Source organism: Rhincodon typus, chromosome 2 (assembly GCF_021869965.1).
Source record: "Rhincodon typus isolate 14 chromosome 2, sRhiTyp1.1, whole genome shotgun sequence".
NCBI lineage: Eukaryota > Metazoa > Chordata > Chondrichthyes > Orectolobiformes > Rhincodontidae > Rhincodon > Rhincodon typus.
Genome location: NC_063333.1, coordinates 38,614,455 through 38,633,472, shown reverse-complemented (window position 1 = coordinate 38,633,472; position 19,018 = coordinate 38,614,455). Strand labels below are relative to the sequence as shown.

At 39.5% G+C, this 19,018-nt stretch overlaps 1 protein-coding gene across 1 annotated transcript in view; it reads right to left on the bottom strand.

The window, feature by feature from the left end:
• LOC109937698 (uncharacterized protein C10orf67, mitochondrial-like) overlaps positions 1–19,018 on the bottom strand; it is a 246,365-nt gene that overhangs the window by 213,210 nt on the left and 14,137 nt on the right. Inside the window, exons 3-4 of the mRNA XM_048612718.1 lie at positions 17,576–17,719; positions 15,396–15,470 (exon numbers count right to left, since the gene is read on the bottom strand). Coding sequence (XP_048468675.1) covers positions 15,396–15,470; positions 17,576–17,719 — 219 coding nt within the window. The remainder of the gene's footprint in view (positions 1–15,395; positions 15,471–17,575; positions 17,720–19,018) is intronic.

Below are 19,018 nucleotides of genomic sequence, written 5' to 3'. Positions count from 1 at the left end.
CGTAACCCTTGATCCCCTTGATAATCAAGAACCTATCTATCTCAGTCTTAAATGTACTCAATGACCTGGCCTCCACAGCCTTCTGTGGCAGTGATTTCCACAGATTCACCGCTCTCTGGCTGAAGAAGTTCTCCTTATCTCCGTTCTAAAAGGTCTTCCCTTTATTCTAAGGCTGCGCCCTTGGGTCCTAGTCTTTCCTACCAATGGAAGCATCTTCCCAACATCCACTCTGTCCAGGCCATTCAGTATTCTGTAAATTTCAATTAGATCCCCTCTCATCCAATGCCCTCTCATCATATTGTCCCAGAGTCCTCAAACGTTCCTCATATGTTAAGCTTTCCATTCCTGGGACCATTCTCATGAACCTCCTCTGAATTCACTCTAGGTTCTGAGGGAATAGCGAAGTGACAGGAAGCAATAATAGATTAGAGCCTCATGGTTCATTGGAAGGGACTGGGAGCTCTCAAAGGAGTGTTTCAAGCAGGTTATGGTCACTTTGGCCTCTAGATGGGGAGAGTGTATGGCCAACAAGGGCATAGGGACCTCCAGGGTCATGGACAAGTTAATAGTGTTGTGAACAGGCTCAATTGAAAGAAGATAAAGATCATCAGGTCACGGGGACTGCAATACAAAGGGAATGTAGAGACTGGGGTAAATTGGTGGGTCATAGGAGGATCCTGCAAGTGACTCACACGAATACAAAGCTGGAACCTCACCATATCAGATTAAAGTCAATCATGCAATGACATCACAAAATTATTGTGACAACATGCAAAGTGGGGAGAGTATGTTTCTTGATTCTTCTACAGGGATGGAGTCAACAACATTGTTTTTGAGGCTGTCCAAGGATCATGCCTTCACTAATTAAGCAATGCCAAAAATCTGCCTTCAATTCTCACTTATGAAAAGGTTAGTAATCTATGGGGTGAATTTGTATTTGCAGATACATTCTATTTTGTTCAAAAAGCACACAATTTATAGACAGGCAGTCAAGGAGCATTTTATAAATTCCTACTTTAGAAATAAAACCAGTCTGACTCCAAACCAAAACACAAACAGATTCTAAACAAGGCCTCACACCAAACAGGCATTGCCTGACCTAAAATGTCACCTCTTCTTTACACTGATAAAACCTTTAGTTCTCTCAGGGCAGCGACTTGAAAAGAATTTGTGGATTTACATATACATATTAATCAATTAAAACCTTCTAACTGATTGAAGATTTAACAGTATCATTGGTTTGTTTAATACATTCTCATCAGTGGTATGACACTTTGATCTTTTACTTATAAATTATGTCTGATACCACCCCACTAACACCTGAAGAAAGAGTGAGGCTCCGAAAGTTGTGTTTTCAAATGAACCTGTTGGACTATAACCTGGTGTCGTATGATTTCTGGCCTTATCCACCCCAGTCCAACACCGGCACCTCCATATAATGAGAGAAATTGTGAGGTCTGTTTGAACAGCTGAATTGACTGGGCACCCACATGTCAGTTATGAAATAATAGAGTTGGGTACAGTTTTAAAAGCTCCCAAGATTGAAGATATAATTTGGGTGAACAAAACAGTGAAAAATTTACAATGGAGCATTGTATTTTTAAGTTTCCATTGTGGGGACATACCAGAAACATGTTTTTAGTGATGCTTCTTATGCAGATCTATGTGACATATTCTTGAGCACAGCAGTTTTTTTGTGTGAAAGGGAGGTAAATGTTCCCATTTAAGTTGAGAAACTAAAAAGATCAGAAGAGTCGAGAAAAGTACCTTGACAGCAGAAAATCTCACTCTTAGTGTGCTGGTAGATATGGTGTTTTTGTTGTGAAAGTATTGGAATAAATTCAAAACAGGCGCTCAGCAGCAAAACTCATTAAGCACTACATTGAGAATAAGTTACTATGGGATAATGTACACTCAACAAGTGTGCGAATAAAAAAAATTGAGGATCGATGTTGCAGTTTTAAAACAGATACTGGAGAATGGAGAAATCTTCAAATTGAAATGGACTGATAGAGCAGGCAGCTGATTGTTTCACAAAAAAGGAACAAGTGCTAAGAAACTGTTGGACATAGTGACAAAAGGACGCTTGGGGCTTTAATTTGCAAATAAATATTAATGTGAACTATATTGTCATTTTGTATGTTTTATGTAGTTTTTTTTAAAGAGAGTGGAATCCGTTATCATCTAATATGGTCTGAAGACATGTCTGAGGCTGATTTGAATTAGGGAACAGCTTATATTAATTAAGTGTGAATTGGTTGTATAAAGATGGGGAGCTTGTTATCTGAGGTGTGAGTATTATGGAATGCAGTAAATTGAAATAAACCTCTCACTAAAAGTATGATCTTATATTCTAGTTAAATACAACTATCTATTAATATATAACAAGCCACTGTATGTTTGATAAGGTCACCTACTTAGAGTTCCTAATCAAAACATAACAATAACCTCTGCTATATCGTGTGAAGGCATAACTTTCATAGAAACATAGAAAATAGGAGCAGGAGTAGGCCATTTGGACCTTCGAGCCTGCTCCGCTATCTACCTTGTCTCGTCCTGTTAGAATTTTGTAGGTTTCTTTGAGGTTCCCTCCCTCCATTCTACGAAATTCCAGCAGATACAACTCTAACCAATTCAACCTCTCCTCATACATCAGTCCTGCAAGCCTAGGAATCAGTCCAGTAAACCCTTGCTCCGCTTCCTCCACAGCAAGAACATCCTTCCTCAGATAAGGAGACCAAAGTTACACACAATATTCCAGGTGTGGTCTCACCAAGGACATGTATAATTGCAGCAAAACATCCCCACTCCTGTACTCTCTTCCACTCACTATGACAGCCAACATACCATTTGCCTTCTTCTCCATGTGTTGTATCTGCATGCTTACCTTCAGTAACAGGTTTCATTGCACATTCTCCTCTCACAATTTAAAGTCATTTAGATAATAATCCGCCTCCCTGTTTTTGCTACCAAAGTGGATAACATCATATTTATCCACATTATACTGCATCTGCCATGCAATTGCACATTTACACAGTTTGACCAAATCCAACTGGAACTTCTCTGTATCCTCTTTGCAGTTCGCGCTGCACCCAGTTTCTGTCATCTTCAAATGTGGAGATATTACATTTCGCTCCCTCATCCAAATCATTCACATGTATTGTGAAAAGCTGGGATCCTATGCTCGGATCCTAGCAGTAGCCCACTAGTCACTCACTGCCATTTGGAAAAAGACCCATTATTCCACTCTTTGTTTCCTGTCTGCCAACTAGTTTTCAATACTCTATCCCCAATCCCACGAGCTTTAATTTTACATGCTAATCTCTTATCTGGGACTTTAGTTGAAAGTCTTCTGGAAGTCCAAATAAACTACATCCACTGGATTTCCTTCATCAACTCTATCAGTTGCATACTCAAAGAATTCCAGTTGATTTGTGAAGCATGATTTCCCTTAAATAAATCCATGTTGACTTTCTCCAATCCTGCCACTGTTTTCCAAGTGCTCAGCTATTAGTTCTTTTACAATGGACTGTAGCATTTTCCCCACTACCAACATCAGGATGACTGGTCTATTGGTTTTGTCTCTACCTTCTTATTTAAATAGTGGAGTTACATTAGCTACCCTCCAATCTGTACAAACTGTTCCAGAGTGTAGAATTTTGAAAGATGATCACCAATGAATCCACTATATTGAGGACCTCTTCCTTAATAACTCTAGGATGTTGATTATCAGAGCATGGGGATTTATCGACCTTCAGTCCCATCAATTTCCCGAAAACCATTTCCCTACTAATACTGATTTAATTCAGTACATTCAGCATAATCATTAAGGATGCAAGGGGTCAGGCATTTCTTCAATAACAATGTAGTCTCCCTGACTTTCCCACAGATTATTTGTTCACGGAACTAAATGTGAAGTCTTGCCTGGCTTTCTTGTGACCGTGCTCTTAAGTAGAAGGTAACAGAGAAGGAAACAGTGATTACAAGAGTTTCAGCAAGCTCAGAAATAACAGTAATCTCCAGAGGTTGAAGCAACATGACAAAATCTACCAATGAACTACAGTGGATTGGTGAGAACCAGGGTTTCAAAAGCTTCACTGTAAATATGTCCAAGAGATTAAGAATGTCCGGTTCTATAATATCAAACCTGTGCCAGCTGCTGAATGAGGATTTGTGCAAACAAATACTGGGCTGCAATCCCAAACCATGGCCATCAAAGTCATAGCTACTCTTAATTTTTATGCTTTCAGCTCATTCCAGGATGCAATCAAGTATTTATATATCATCTCCTTATCCTCATTCACAAGTGCATTCAAGATGTTATTAATGGCATTTTTGCCAGAGCCCGCCTCTTCATTGCCTTCAATCTTGATGAAGTGAGCCATCAGCTGGGCATTATGATTTTCTGCCGCACTAATTTCCCCAGATACTGCATGAAGTTGATTGTGCCCACATTATTTCGAAAGCGCCCTATCACCAACCGACAGCTTTGAGAACAGGAAAGGATCCTATGCCCTTAATGTTCAATTGTTTGTGATAATTGAAACCAAGGTTTGGGAGTCTGTGCTAAATAGCCTGGAATTACAATGACTCATATATATTGAAGTACCCACAGGTGCCTGCCTCTTTCCAAGGCCCTTGGCCCGTACAGGGATGACTACTCCAAACTTCGTCATGATACGTTTACGAAATCCATAGATGGATGTAGACCAAAGCTGTAATGCTGCTCGTGCTTCAAGCAGAGCCAGTCTGGACAGACCAGAAATGAGACTTCAATGCCTGGACAGTTTCTGTGGGGCTTTGCAGTATAGTCCAGACAGGGTGTCATGCAGTATTGAAATATGCTGTACCCTGCACAAGCTTAGAATCATAGAAATCTATGGCACAGAGAAAGATCCTCTGGCCCATCTTGTCCACACCAGTCAAAAACAACCTTCTATTTTTCAGCACTTGATCCATAGCTTTGTATGCCTTTGCAAATGCACATGTAAATACTTCTTAAATGTTATGGGTGTTTCTGCAACTTAAAGGCAGTGAGTTCCAGATCCCCACCATCCTCTGGGTCAAAACGTTTTTCTTCACAGCTTCTCTAAACCTTTGGCACCTTAACTTAAATCTATGCCCCTGGTTATTGATGCCTCCATCAAAAGGAAAAAATTCTTCCTGTCTACCCTAACTATCCTCCTCAGAATTTTATACAACTCAATCATGTCCCCTCTCAATCTCCTGTGCTTTAAGAAAAAGAACCCCAGTCTGTCCAATCTCTCTTCATAACTGAAATTCTGTAATCCAGCAAAAATCCTCGTAAATCTCCTCTGCACCCTTTCCAGTGCTATCATATCCCTCCTATAATGTGGATTACAGTTTTTCACATAATACTCTAACTGTGGCCTTACCAACAACATTTTATACAGTTCCAACATAATCTCCATGCTTCTGTGCCATGTGTTGGGACTTTAGAGCAAGCACCACATTGTAGCTTCTGAACACTTCTATTCACTCTCAGGGGATGTGGACATCACTGACTCGGCAAGCATGATAGCCCATATCTAATTGCTCTTGAATAGCTAATGGTGAGCTGCCTTCTTGAACCACTGCAGTCCATTTGGTGTAGGTACACCTATTATGCCACTAGGGAGAGAATTCTAGGATTTTGATCCAGCAACAGTGAAGGAAGGGTGATATATTTCCAAGTCTGGATGGTGAGTGGCTTGGAGCGAAACATGAAGGTGGCGTTGTTCTCATGTATCTGCTGCCTTATCCTTTTAGATGGTAGTGGTACTGCAATATCAAGCACTTCTTGCCATGTGATTCACCAAGTAATGCACTCAACATCTTGCTTGCATAAATAATGAGCTGAGAAGCATGTGATTGCATGAGATAGTTTTCCCGAAGCCATGGTGGAATTGATGCCACAAGACTCACTCACCACCACTCTTTAACTTCAATGGGAAAATCTAATAATTCCACAAAATTGCATTTTCAAAATACCAAGAACAAATTTTGTTTACAATGAATACTAAAATTAGATTTAATGAATATTTTTCAATTAATAATAATTTTACAGATATAATTCTTCACATTATTCTACTGAAAAGAGGTGGTCTATTCATGCAAATTCTTTATATTACAACCTGAACATTTTCTACAAAATCTTCTAGTAAAATAATTTTGCCGTCAATTTATGTACTGTAATTAGGCTTTCTAAATTCACTCGTCAGATATGGGCATCAGCAGCTGGGCCAGCATTTATGGCCCATTCAAAAATGACCTTGAGAAAATGGTGGTGAGCAACCATCTTGAACTGCTGCAGTCAACTTGATGTAGGATGGAGATCCAGAATTTTGATTCAGTGACAGTGAAATAACAGCGATATAGTTTCAAATCAGGATGGTGAGTGATTTTCAGGGAAACTTGCAGGTGGTTCTCCTGTATGTCTGCTGCCTTTCTCATTTTAAATGGTAGAGGTCACGGGTTTTGAAGGTGCAGTCTACAGATCCTTGTTGAATTGTTGAAATGATGATAGTAGATGTTGCATTCTGCAGCCACTGAGCATTAATGTTGGAAGAAGTGAATACTGAAAGTATTTAGCAGAGGTTCCAATTAAACAGAATGCTTTGTCCTGCATGGTGTTGGGCTTCTTGAGTGCTGTTGGAGCTGCACTCATCCAGACATTGGAAAGTATTTCATCACATTCCTGCCTTGTATATGGCGATGGGCTTTGAAGAATCAGGAGATGTGAATTATTTCAATTGAAATTCACAAGGTTTAACTGGATCTCTAATGCCTCTTTTTTAAATAAGCAGTGCCCTTCAAATAATAGTCATTATGTTTACAAAGTGGGCTGTTGCTTCAAGGAATTACAAAGTTCTGTGTCCACTCGACTTAGTGCATGGGTGAGTTTCTTGCTTCAACCATGTGAAAGCCAATGGGCATATAGCAAAGAGGTGAATTGTCTCAATAAGGATCAAACAAAAATCACAGATGCTTTCTGTTACATATTGCTTCACACTAGTTTAACATTTTAAAATCCACATTCTTAAATTCTTATTGCTCCACATAAGTGGCCATGCCCTCACTTCCTCAGGTTTTAGATCCAAAATCCCTTCCCTAAATTTCTTCATCTCTACTTTTTTCAGCAGCTTTCAGATCTCCTTAAAACCTTAGTTTTCCAAGCTTTTACCCAACTATCCTTTTTTTTCTGTAGCTAGGTGTAAATTTTGTGCTTGATAATGCTTCTGTGAATTACTTTGAAACATTTTACTATGGTAAAGGTGCTATTTAAATCCAAATTATAATTATTGTTGGCTATACAACAGAAAAAACGTTTAACGAGTTTATCCATTTACCATTTCAATCAAGAAATTGTACACTACTAAGAAGGGTAGGTGATCTTAAAGATACAATGCGAAATTAGATTAAATCACACTTTAAAAGTCTTATACAGGAAATGTTTTTTAAAAAAGTATTTACACATAAATTCCACATGTATTATATCATGAGTATTTTGAAAATACAAGAATCAATTGTTAATTAAAGTCTATTAAACAATTAATGCTTGACTATCGAAATGACTAACAGCTTTTAAAGATTCAATGACCTGAATGTAAAGCTTATCATTAGATAGCTACCAGAGGCTGATGCAAGCTAACAAAGAAGCATCACAGGGGTCTCAAGTGCATGAGAAATGCATTTGTCAACTGGCCACAAGATGGCAAAGCAGTTACAGTTGTTTTTTGTGTTAGAACCACATGCTGCTTTTGGTCTGTTTCAACCCTTGATGTTTAGAAAGCAACTGACCTCTCATTAATCGTTTTAAAGCTATAACACAATGACAAGGAACTAGTCACAGGAGGGAAGATGAGCAACCTATTAATTGTGTATTTTGCATATCAATCATATTTACAGAAATAGGATCCAACAGTATGATACTAGACATAGTGACAGAAGGGCATAGATGCTTTTGATTTAGGAAGTAAAATTAGTGCTGTATTGGCACCATTCCAAATTAAGGATTGAAAGATAATGAAGGAAATGAATAATTTTCAAAAGGAATTAATCTTGAAATACTTACAGTACTTTATGTAATAAATTAAAATGAAACTAAAATCACTTTTCTAATATTGGTGAGCCATAAATATAAATATTGAACTGTAGTTTAAGCTTCTTGGCTGTACTAAGAGCTCCATTTAGATTGTTGAAACAGATTGTAACTATGATTAATCGAACACATGGATTTGAAAGGTGTGATCCCTGGCCAACAGATCAGAACTGAATGGGGGTGCTAAAATCCAGCGGCAGGCCTATCTGCCCCAAACAAGAAGAAGCGGTGTGGGAGGTGTTGATTAGGCATCTGCCACCCGCCTGTCTTTGAGCCTCTCAAGTCTCATCTCTTGGCCTTTTAGCTGCAATGGGTAGAGTGGTGGCACATCATATGAAGAGCCATGTAGCTCCAGCTGTGAGAGCTAGAGTCAGGCAGTTTGGGGGTGGGGTGGGGTGGGGATCTATGTAAGTGCCCTTTCCCTTAAGGTCAACCACCCTACTCCTACTGCTTCCTAGCCTCATGAACCTGGCTCTCCAATTCCCTTATTGTGACTCCTGACCCTTGGCTTACTCAGGCACCTCTGTGTGGTGGGAGCAGTAACCATATTCCTGGCAGCCATTGCTGGGACTGAACAGCCAGCAGCCATCTGATTGGCTGTCAGTTCTTTAAGGGAGAATTTCTTCCAATAAAGGGATGGAAGTCTTACCTTAAACCTATTAATGCTGCTTCAAATGTTAAGATGTTGCAGAACAAACAACGACATGCACAGCAAATGTGGACAGGCTCCCCATTACATTTTAGTTAGGTCAAGGCAGGAATCTGGTATTCATAACATTCAGTTCGCAATCACAATGTTGCAAATTGTGGAATTTTCTGCTCTCTTGAACAGCATGGACAATTGTGAGAAATTTACGAAAATACAGCGAAAATGCAAAATCAGTTTCTCAACATCAAGAGAAATATTCCACTTTCCCCCTTTATAATTTAAATGTGATTTCTGAGTCTCACTATGAGCAGCAGCTACCTTACTTTGATGCTTTTACATTACATTAACTGATCTTTCATCATTTTAAACAGCTCCCAATTCTCCTTTCCTTTCTTGAGAAACTAGACAGCAGTGTTAATTACCAACATTAAAATCAGAGTGGTTATCTGGCAGTAACAGCTCATTTATTTTCCCGGCATTCAAACAACTATCTTCACCACAATGTGCCTGCATGCTCGTTGGATACTGTTCTCTCCAGTTCTGTTATTCTCCTCAGCAGAAACTGCTTTTTCTCAACAGTAAAAAATTGTTTATATTTGAAGAAAACCAGTTACCCTTCCTGGAGCAGTTGCTTTAAGCTACGACTTTTGAATTAATAAATCAGAGATATTTTTCAAGTGAATCAGTTGTTCTGCACTTCTTGCAAGCCCAGTGGCAGCTTCCAGACAGAGACAATTGAAGACCAGGAGCCAGGCTAGCCAAAATAGGATCATCTTGACATCAGGATTGGGAAGCAAAGACGACTGAACTAATTGTCTGGTTTTTTTCTACCTCTGCCAATAATCTATTTTCCTTTTGTTTGTATGTGTAAATGTGTAAAGGTGGAGTCTGTAACTGGATTAGAGTTTTAGTTACTATAGTCATATGATAATGGTTTATGTCTGTTTATTGTAGCTATAGTCTAATTACTTGTAATAAACAGTAATTTTTGACTAGTGCAGAAACCATGCTTTAAAGCAACCTTGTTCTGAAAGCCTGGAAAATTAAGGCACTATGCATACCTTTAAAAAAAGTGTTAACATTTGGTATGATTCCAGGAATAACACAGTTTGATTTGTGGCACACTATCCCAGTGGGTTGTAGCAAAGTTTGGAGACTCATCTGGGATTTGAATTGGATTGGATTAGAAAACGATGCAATGAGAATTTGGTTGCACTTTGGTAAATAATATAGGTGAAGTTAAACTTTGAACTGAACTATGACATGGCATTAGAAACAGCAAAGAAGTTCCTGAAGATGGCACAGTTGTTGCTGGCAGTCTCAAATATTAAATCTAAGGTTGATTGATTGATTTGGTGGGTAAACTGAAGATAGCATTGCCTAAAAAAGCAGAGGTAACAGAGATACTAACACAGCACTTGAATTTAAAGGAAATAAAAAAGGACCAAGTACTTCAGGTACTGAAATATTGGAATCAGGCAATATTCAGTTACTGTTGAGTGACTGGAGCATAAGAATGCAATGAAGAAACTAGAGATGGCAGAAAAAGATAAGAAAAGTGAGCAAGATAAGATAAGCAAAAGATAAGGAAAGGAAGATAGAATTTTTTTTATTCATTCACAGGATGAGGGTGTCACTGGCTAGGCAGCATTTGTTGCCTATGCCTAATTGTGCAGAGGGCAGTTAAGAGTCAACCACATTGCTGTGGGTCTGGAGTCACATGTAGGCCAGACTGGGTAAGTATGGCAGTTTCCTTCCCTAAAGGACATTAGTGAACTAGATGGGTTTTTCCTGACAATCAACAATAGATTCATGGTCATCATTAGATTCTTAATTCTGGATATTTATTGAATTCAAATTCCACCATCTGCTGTGGCAGGATTTGAACCTGGGTTCCCAGTACATTACCTGGGTCTCTGGATTAACAGTCCAGTGATAACACCACTAGGCCAAAGCCTCCCCCCAGTTAGAAAACAGGAAATAAAATGGAGAAAATTAGAATTGAAGCATAAAGAAAATGAGGAGAGAACATGAATATAAACTAAAAATGACACAGTTGAAATAGAAGATGTCAGATGCCTTTGAAGACTCTACTGGGGAGAATCTGTGTAATAATTTGAAGTGCAGTAAGAAATATTTAAATTTGCACAGGTCGTACTGAAACTTGAGGAAAAAGATGTGGAGGCATTTATCATGTCATTTGAGAAAATTGCTAGACAAATGAATTGAGAAAAAGTGGATTGGACATTGCTCATGCAGGGTAGGTTGACGGATAAAGCATAGGAATATATGCTTCACTATCAGAGGAGGTTTCTTGGGTTTATGAATCAGTGAAGAAAACTATATTGGCTGCATTTCAGTTAGTGCCTGAGGCATATGGGTAAAGGTTCCGGAATTTAAGGAAAGAGCCTGGACAAAACTATGTTAAACTCGAAAGGGTTAAGCAAAGTAATTTTGACAAATGGATTAGAGCATTAGAAGGTGAAAATGTTTATGAAGCTCTCAGAGAGGTTATCATCTTACTAAAATTTAAAAACTCACTATCTTTTGTAATAAGAACACATGCTGAGGACCAAAGGTTTGTAACTAGTGGTAAGACCATAAGACCATAAGACATAGGAGCAGAAATTAGGCCATTCGGCCCATCAAGTCTGCTCCGCCATTCAATCATGGCTGATAAGTTCCTCAACCCCATTTTCCCGCTTTCTCCTCGTAACCCTTGATCCCCTTGATAATCAAGAACCTATCTATCTCAGTCTTAAATGTACTTAATGATCTGGCCTCCACAGCCTTCTGTGGCAAAGAATTCCATAGATTCACCACTCTCTGGCTGAAGAAGTTCTCCTTATCTTTGTTCTAAAAGGTCTTCCCTTTACTCTAAGGCTGTGCCTTTGGGTCCTAGTCTCTTCTACCAATGGAAGCATCTTCCCAACATCCACTCTGTCCAGGCCATTCAGTATTCTGTAAGTTTCAATTAGATCCCCCTCATCCTTCTAAACTCCAATGCGTATAGTCCCAGAGTCCTCAAACGTTCCTCATAAGTTAAGCCTCTCATTCCTGGGACCATTCTCGTGAACCTCCTCTGAACCTGCTCCAGGGCCAGTACATCCTTCCTGAGATATGGTCTGGTCTGAGGATCATAATGGTTGATGATTATGAGTTAATCCATAGGCCTAAACATTTTTTCCATGATCCTCATAAATTCAAAAAGAACAATAAATGGAAAAGTGAAAGGAAGGCAAGTAGCCAAGGTAAAGAATGGATACTGGGAATGCCTGAATCTTCCTTAGATCAGCATGCAAATTACTGAGGGTGGAGGTGAAAATCGGGAGGCAAGGTGTTCCATTTTAACAAGGTGGGACACATTTGTTTGGAATGCTGGAAGTTGAAAGGCAAACTATAGGAGCTTTTGGAGTTTGTAAAAATGAATCTGAAAAGAAAACTCACAAGGAAAAGGCCACAGATCAGATTATAGCTTTAAGACTGTAAGACTATAAGATGTAGGAACAGAAGTAGGTCATTCAGACTGTGGAGTCTGTTCCACTATTCAATGATATCATGGCTGATCTGATAACCCTGAAGTCTAAATTCTTTACTTTTCCCCATAACCCTTGATTCCATTAAGGATTAAAAATATGCCCGAGCCTTGAATATACTCAATGCCTCAGCCTTGACAGGTCTCAAAGAATCCATATATTCAATAAGGTTGCCTCTCATTTGTCTAAATTTCAAAGAGTACAGGCCCAACCTATTCAACCTTACCTCATAAGGCAATCTCTCAAAACCTGGTATCAGCTGAATGACCCATCTCTGACTGCATCCAATGCCAGTATGCCTTTCCTTAGTTAAGGAGTCCAAAATTGGTCACAGTATTCCAGCTCTAGTTGACTAGTGCCTTATTTAGATTTAGCAAAACCTCCCAACTTTTATTCTCCATTCCCGTTGAAGCAAAGACCAATATTCAATTTGCTTTTCCTATTACCTGTTGAACTTGGAAGCTAGCTTTTTGTGATTCATTGACGATGACTCACAAATCCCTCTCCAGCTTTCTGCAGTTTCTCTATTTAAAAACAGTTAGCTCCCCTTCTTCCTGTCAAAGTGCATAACCTCACATTTTCCTACATTATATTCCATCTGCCGAGTATTTGCTCACTTGCTTAGCCTGGCTGTATCCCTCTGTAGACTCGTTGTGTCATCCTCAACACTTACCTTCCCACATATTTTTGTCATTTGCAAACTTGGCTATCATACATTCACTTTTCTTATCAAACTTATTGATAAAAGTGTAACTAATTATGGACCCACCACTCACTCCTGTGACAGGTTGCCATCCTGAAAACGTACCCCTTATTCCAACTCTCTGTCTTCTTTTAGTTAGACAATTCTCTATCCATGCTAATATATTACCTCCAACACCATGGGGTTTAATGTGTAGTATACCCTGTACACAAAGAGCAGGTCAAATCCAACCCAGCCAATTACACTCCATCAGTTGACTCTTGATCATCAGTAAGTGATGGAAAGTGTCATCATCAGCATGACCAAGCAACACCTGCTTAGCAATAATCTGCTCACTGACATCCAGTTTGGGTTCTGCCAGGGCCACTCAGCTCCTGATCTCATTACAATTTTAGCTCAAAAATGGATAAAAGAACTGAATTCCAGAGGTGAGGTGAGAGTGACTACCACTGACATCAAGGCTGCATTTGACTGGGTTTGGCATCGAAGAACTTGAGCAGGAAATGGGCAGTTAGATGGTAGATAAGTTCAATACAGAGAAATGTGAAGTGATTCATTTTGATCGGAAGAACATAGAGAGACAATATAAAAATAAAGAGCACAATTCTAAAAGTGAGTGCAGGAGCAGAAGGACTTGGGTGTAAATGTGTATTAGTCATTGAAGGTAGCAAGGTAGTTGCAAGAACAGATAATAAAGCAAACAGTGACTTAGGCATTATTAATAGGGCACAGAGAACAAGTAGGGGATTATACTGAATTTATATAGGACACAAACCAGAGACAGTGCGTTACGTCCAGTTCTGGGTGCTGCACTTTAAGAAGGATGTGGAAGCATTGGAGAGAGTTCAGAAAAGATTCACAAGATTGTTTCTACAGATGAAGAACTTCAGCTATGAGGACAGATTGGAGCTGTTAGGACTGTTTCCATGGAGGAAAGCAGGCTGAAGAGATCTATTTAAGGTATACAAAATCATGAGAAGGGCTGGACAGAACAGATAGATAGGGACATTCTATTCCCACTTGTGAACAGATCAATAATAAGAAGGCACAGATTTAAAGAAATTAGAAAAAGAACTCAATAATACATAAGAAAAATAATTTTCACACCACTAGTGGCTAAGTGAGTGTGTTGTGCAGGTAGGTTCAATTGAAGCATTCAAGAGAATTAGACACTTATTTGATGTAGAGGGCTAGAGGAAGAAAGTGAGAAAATGGTAATATGTAAATTGCTCATCTAGAAAGTTGGTGTAGACACAACAAGCTAAATGACATTCTGCACTGTAACAATTCTGTGATCTGTGAAGGCCTTGTGGAAGAACAAATCTCTGTGGAGAAACACAATTAATTCGTCTGTCACTGTCAGCCACCAGCTCAGATTCTTGCATTACGCATACCTTAGCAAAGGCAGCACAGAGCTAAAATCTGCACTTGGTGAGACACCAGGCATAAGTGGGCTACAACCAAGCAATGGAAAAGGATAGTTTGTGTGACAGTTCACTGGAGGATAAAGTTGCCTATGGGTTCTATTGCAGAGGACTCAGCTGAGAACTGTAAAGCCATGTTTAACAAGATAATACTGACAGATATGCAAACCAAAATGCTCAGTGCACTGCAGGCCTGGCACAGAGCCTATTGTCACCATGAAGCACCATGGAAGAGTCCAGCTGCAACTTGGCACAGGGATTTGTACAGAGTTTAAAGTCTGTCCTTTCTAATTTAGAATTCATGACCAATTCCATACGACTATGTGTGGACCCAGATGTAATGCAACGTCTAATGTCCAATGTTTCAGTTTCTATTTCATTACAGGCAGAGGCCATCCAATAACTAAGTCCTGCAGGCTGAAGTCATGAAGTTGCTTCTTGTTAAAATGCAAGCATATTTTAGTGCCATAAAAGCTCAAACTGCAACCATCTTGGCTGTGGATACCAATGCTGAAAGGGGTTTGAAGAGTTCCACAGCTGATTAATAGGATTGTTGAAACACCACCCTGGAGGAGTGGAAATGACTTCATTGACTTCTCTCAGAATTGCAGCATTTGTACCTTTGCTGTTATCTGTTTGTTTCCAGTCACCCACACTACTGCCAGATATGCTAAAATCCAAAAGCATGCTCCCAAGGTCCAGACTGCATGAGGGTTTCCTGCAAGGTAACCTGCAGTCTCTTTCATTGAAAATCAGCAGCCGTCTACCAGCAAGGTTGTAGTCATTGAAGGGCAATGCTTTAGAGCACTGGACTTGATAGCGGCATGAAACGAAACAGCCAAAATTATGGTGCTACAATGCCAAATTTTGGGGTCTTATACTGTAAGGAATGGAAAAACCAGATTGGACATTAACAAGGTGAATTATAAAAACAACATATTTTTGTTTCGATATTGCAAGGTAACTATTTAGTAATACAAACCTCAAATCCAGCATTGATCTTTGCTACTTCATTAGCAAGCTGCTGTTTAAAACTATTACGAAGGACTTCAATTCTCTGCAAAAATTAAAACAAACTAGTTAATTGAATGAGTAATTGTGCAACACTACTTTCCTTCCTACTGAGCTCAGGTTGGGACGAATGGCAATGGAGAGATGATGGAAGTGTTAGGATGGTCTGATTCAGCTGCAGGAAGGGAGTGAGGCAGGTTTGGTAGTGGGTAGGGGGAGAGTGTAAGACTAGGCAGCAAAGAGATGCAGGGTTGGGCTGGGTCCTGTGGTGAGGGTGAGGCCAATTCCAGCTGCAGTGGCTGGGGTTGGGTGTTTGCATCAGTTCCAGTAGGGAGCCAGGGGGGTTACGGACAGTGTTGGGAAGGGAAAAGAAAACAAAAGTTGGCAGCATGGTGGCTCAGTGGTTAGCACTGCTGCCTCACAGCACCAAGGGCCAGGGTTCAATTCCAGACTTGGGCGACTGTCTGTGTGGAGTATGCACATTCTCCACATGTCTCTGTAGGTTTCCTCCAGGTTATCTGGTTTCCTATCATAGTCCAAAGATATGCAGATTAGATGGACTGGCCATGTTAAATTGCCCATAGTGTTCAGGGATGTGCAGGCTAGGTGGATTTGCCATGAGAAATGCAGGATTACAGGAATGGGGTGGGGAGGGATGATCTGGGTGGGATGCTCTTTGAAGGGTCAGTGTGGACTCAATGGCCTGCTTCCGTGCTGAAGTGTTCTATGGTACTGAATGCTAAATACAGAATCTGGTGTTTTTTTCTTCCATTCAAGTTTTATAAAAACAAAACAAAGTATCTTGGCTCAACATGTAGCCATAGACTTTTGACAAATGAAAAATAATCACCCCCTGTGCAAACAATGACTTCAGTGAGCCATTGCCAGGACGTGATCAACTCTACTGTCAAGTGTTCCTGTAGCATGAGGTGGCAATACTGTCAGAGGGGCAGGTTAACAATATCACTTTTTGTAGGTGCATATTAGAACCACCACTTAATTTGCAACAGTTAAGCAAATGGAATAAAGAGCTCTCTGTCCTGTTTTCCATTTTATCCTCATCCTTTAATCCTTTAAGAAACAAACGAACAGTGCCACTAAGCAAATACAACATCAATCTCAGTCACGGTGTCCTTCGAAATTGTGTCCTTCACAAAGAATTTCAGCTCCTCTTCTAGGATTTAGCCTGGTGCCTAGCCAACAGCAGTGCCCAACCAACCTGAGTTCCACAAGCACAGTCTTCATGAAAAATCCATAGGCCTGCAGGACCTCCTCAACACTGCCTATAAAGCCTGGCACAGTGTAGATCTACCAATAATATTTCCAAGTGACAGAAGCAGCTGTAGCAACTGTATGCTTGCCTATTCACAGCTTCTAGGTCTAGCATATGTTTGCTTCAACTTCTCCGGCATACATGACTGGAACCATCAAGATTCAGCTCTCATGGCACTGTTTTGCAAATGGTTTCAACCAGTTGTAATCTCAATTTCAGCCTAAGTTTCATTAGAAACTAAACGGCTCTATTTTCCTTTGATATTTCCCTTTACAATTATGGTCTGTTTCAAACAGTACAAGCTTGAAATCCCAGATTCAAATAAATCATAAATTAATCAATAAATTGATCCTTATCAAACTTGTGAATGGTCTGCAGAAATTAACCAAGCATCCTCAGACAGCATCTTCCAAGCCATGCACGTCCCATTTCAACCTGCAAGTCCCATTCCAACCACTAACCATCCAGTCTTGGAACATATTGCTGCTATTTCACTGTCACTGGGTCAAAATCCTGGGACTCCCTTCCTAACAGCTTTGTTCACCCATGTGAAACTGACAACAGTGCTTCAAGAAGACAGTTCACCACTACCTGCTCTGGGGCTGGGCAATGCTGGTCCAGCCAGCAATGCTGACATCTCATGAATGAATTCAGAAAATATATTTTATGCACAGAATGATGTAGGCATTAATAATAAATGGTCACTTACAAAACCATATCTGTTTTAGTGCAATAGTTAATCCATGCATCACTAACAGTTAAAATAAAGACTCGGCATGATTTGAGATGAAACCAACTATTTGCCCTGACTGTATAAATACATAATATACCAATATATTCATAACAACCTAACAAAAAAAATCAAATGTAAGTATTACCTGTAGATACGTATCTTGAAGATATGAACTGTAGTCATTAATTCTATTATATAGGTCTAAAGATTGCTGCTCCACTTTCTTTTCATAGTCCGCTTTTAGGAGCAATGTTTTGGATTCTAAACCTCTTTTAAGAATGGTAACTTCCTGAGTAAGACACAAAATATTAAAAATATTAGAATAATACTTTATCACATTAATTAAATTATTACAAAAAAAAGGCTTATGACAAATTTCACTTACAGAAGAACATCAGGTAGATGACCAAGCCTCAGGAAGAAACTGGAAAAAGGATTCATGAGAACGGCATGGAGCAAGTATGAGAAAAGATCAGCAACTCGTGTAAAAGGGTTCCCAAAATATACATAAGGTATAATTCAGAGATGAGGAGAAATTGCTTCTCTCAAATGGTTGTGAATATGTGAATTTCACTACCCCAGAGTGTGGTGGTTGTAGGAACATTGAGTAAATTTAAGAAGAACATAGGCAGATTTTTAATTATTAATGGATTGAAGGGTTATGGATAGCAGGCAGGAAAGTGGAGTTGAGGCCGAGATTAGGTCAGCCATGACTGTATTGAATGGTGGAGCAGGCTTGCGGGGCTGCATTGTCTACTCCTGTTCCTAGGTTTTTGTTTAATTCACTCACAGGATGTGGACATCTCTGGTTAGGCCCCTATTTATTGCCCATAATTGCTCAGAGGCCAGTTAAGTGTCAAACACATTGCAGTGGGTCTGGAGTCACATGTAGGCCAGACCAGATAAGGATGACAGATTTCCTTCCTTAAAGGACATTAGTCAACCAAATGGTTTTTTTTTTCAACAATCAAACCTGCTTAGACCTTTAATTCCAGATTCTTTATTGAATTCAAATTCCATTATCTACCATGGGATTTGAACGTGAGTCCCCAGAACATTAGCTGAGTTTCTGGATTAATAGTCTGGTGATAATATCACTAGGCCATTGCTTCTCTCCTAGTTCTCATGCTCTTATTTTATGTCCTAGCTAGACTGATCCTGACTTCATATCATTGCAACAGTAATGTGTTCGCTGACAGTACAACTGTTTCTTAAAATCTAATATACATTGCTGAGACTTAGGGAGACTCATGGCAGTATCTTTTAGGGGTCTGAGTGACATGGATTATGACGAGCTGCATGACAGAATCGAGCGACAAGTGTGGTGAGACCCAAATCAGCACTAAGATTATCTTGATTCATCTTTAATGCTTTCTGTCAGCAACTTGGCAAAATTACTGCTCAGCAGCAGCAAGATGCCATGTGCCCAGTATTTGATTGTTAAATGCCTTACCAACTCATTTCAACAATATTCAAATTCTTGCCAAACTTACTAAACAAGCTAGTCATTAAGTAACAAAAATAGAAATTGCTGGAAAAGCTTAGTAGGTCTGGCAGCATCGGTGAAGAAAAATCAGAGTTAACATTT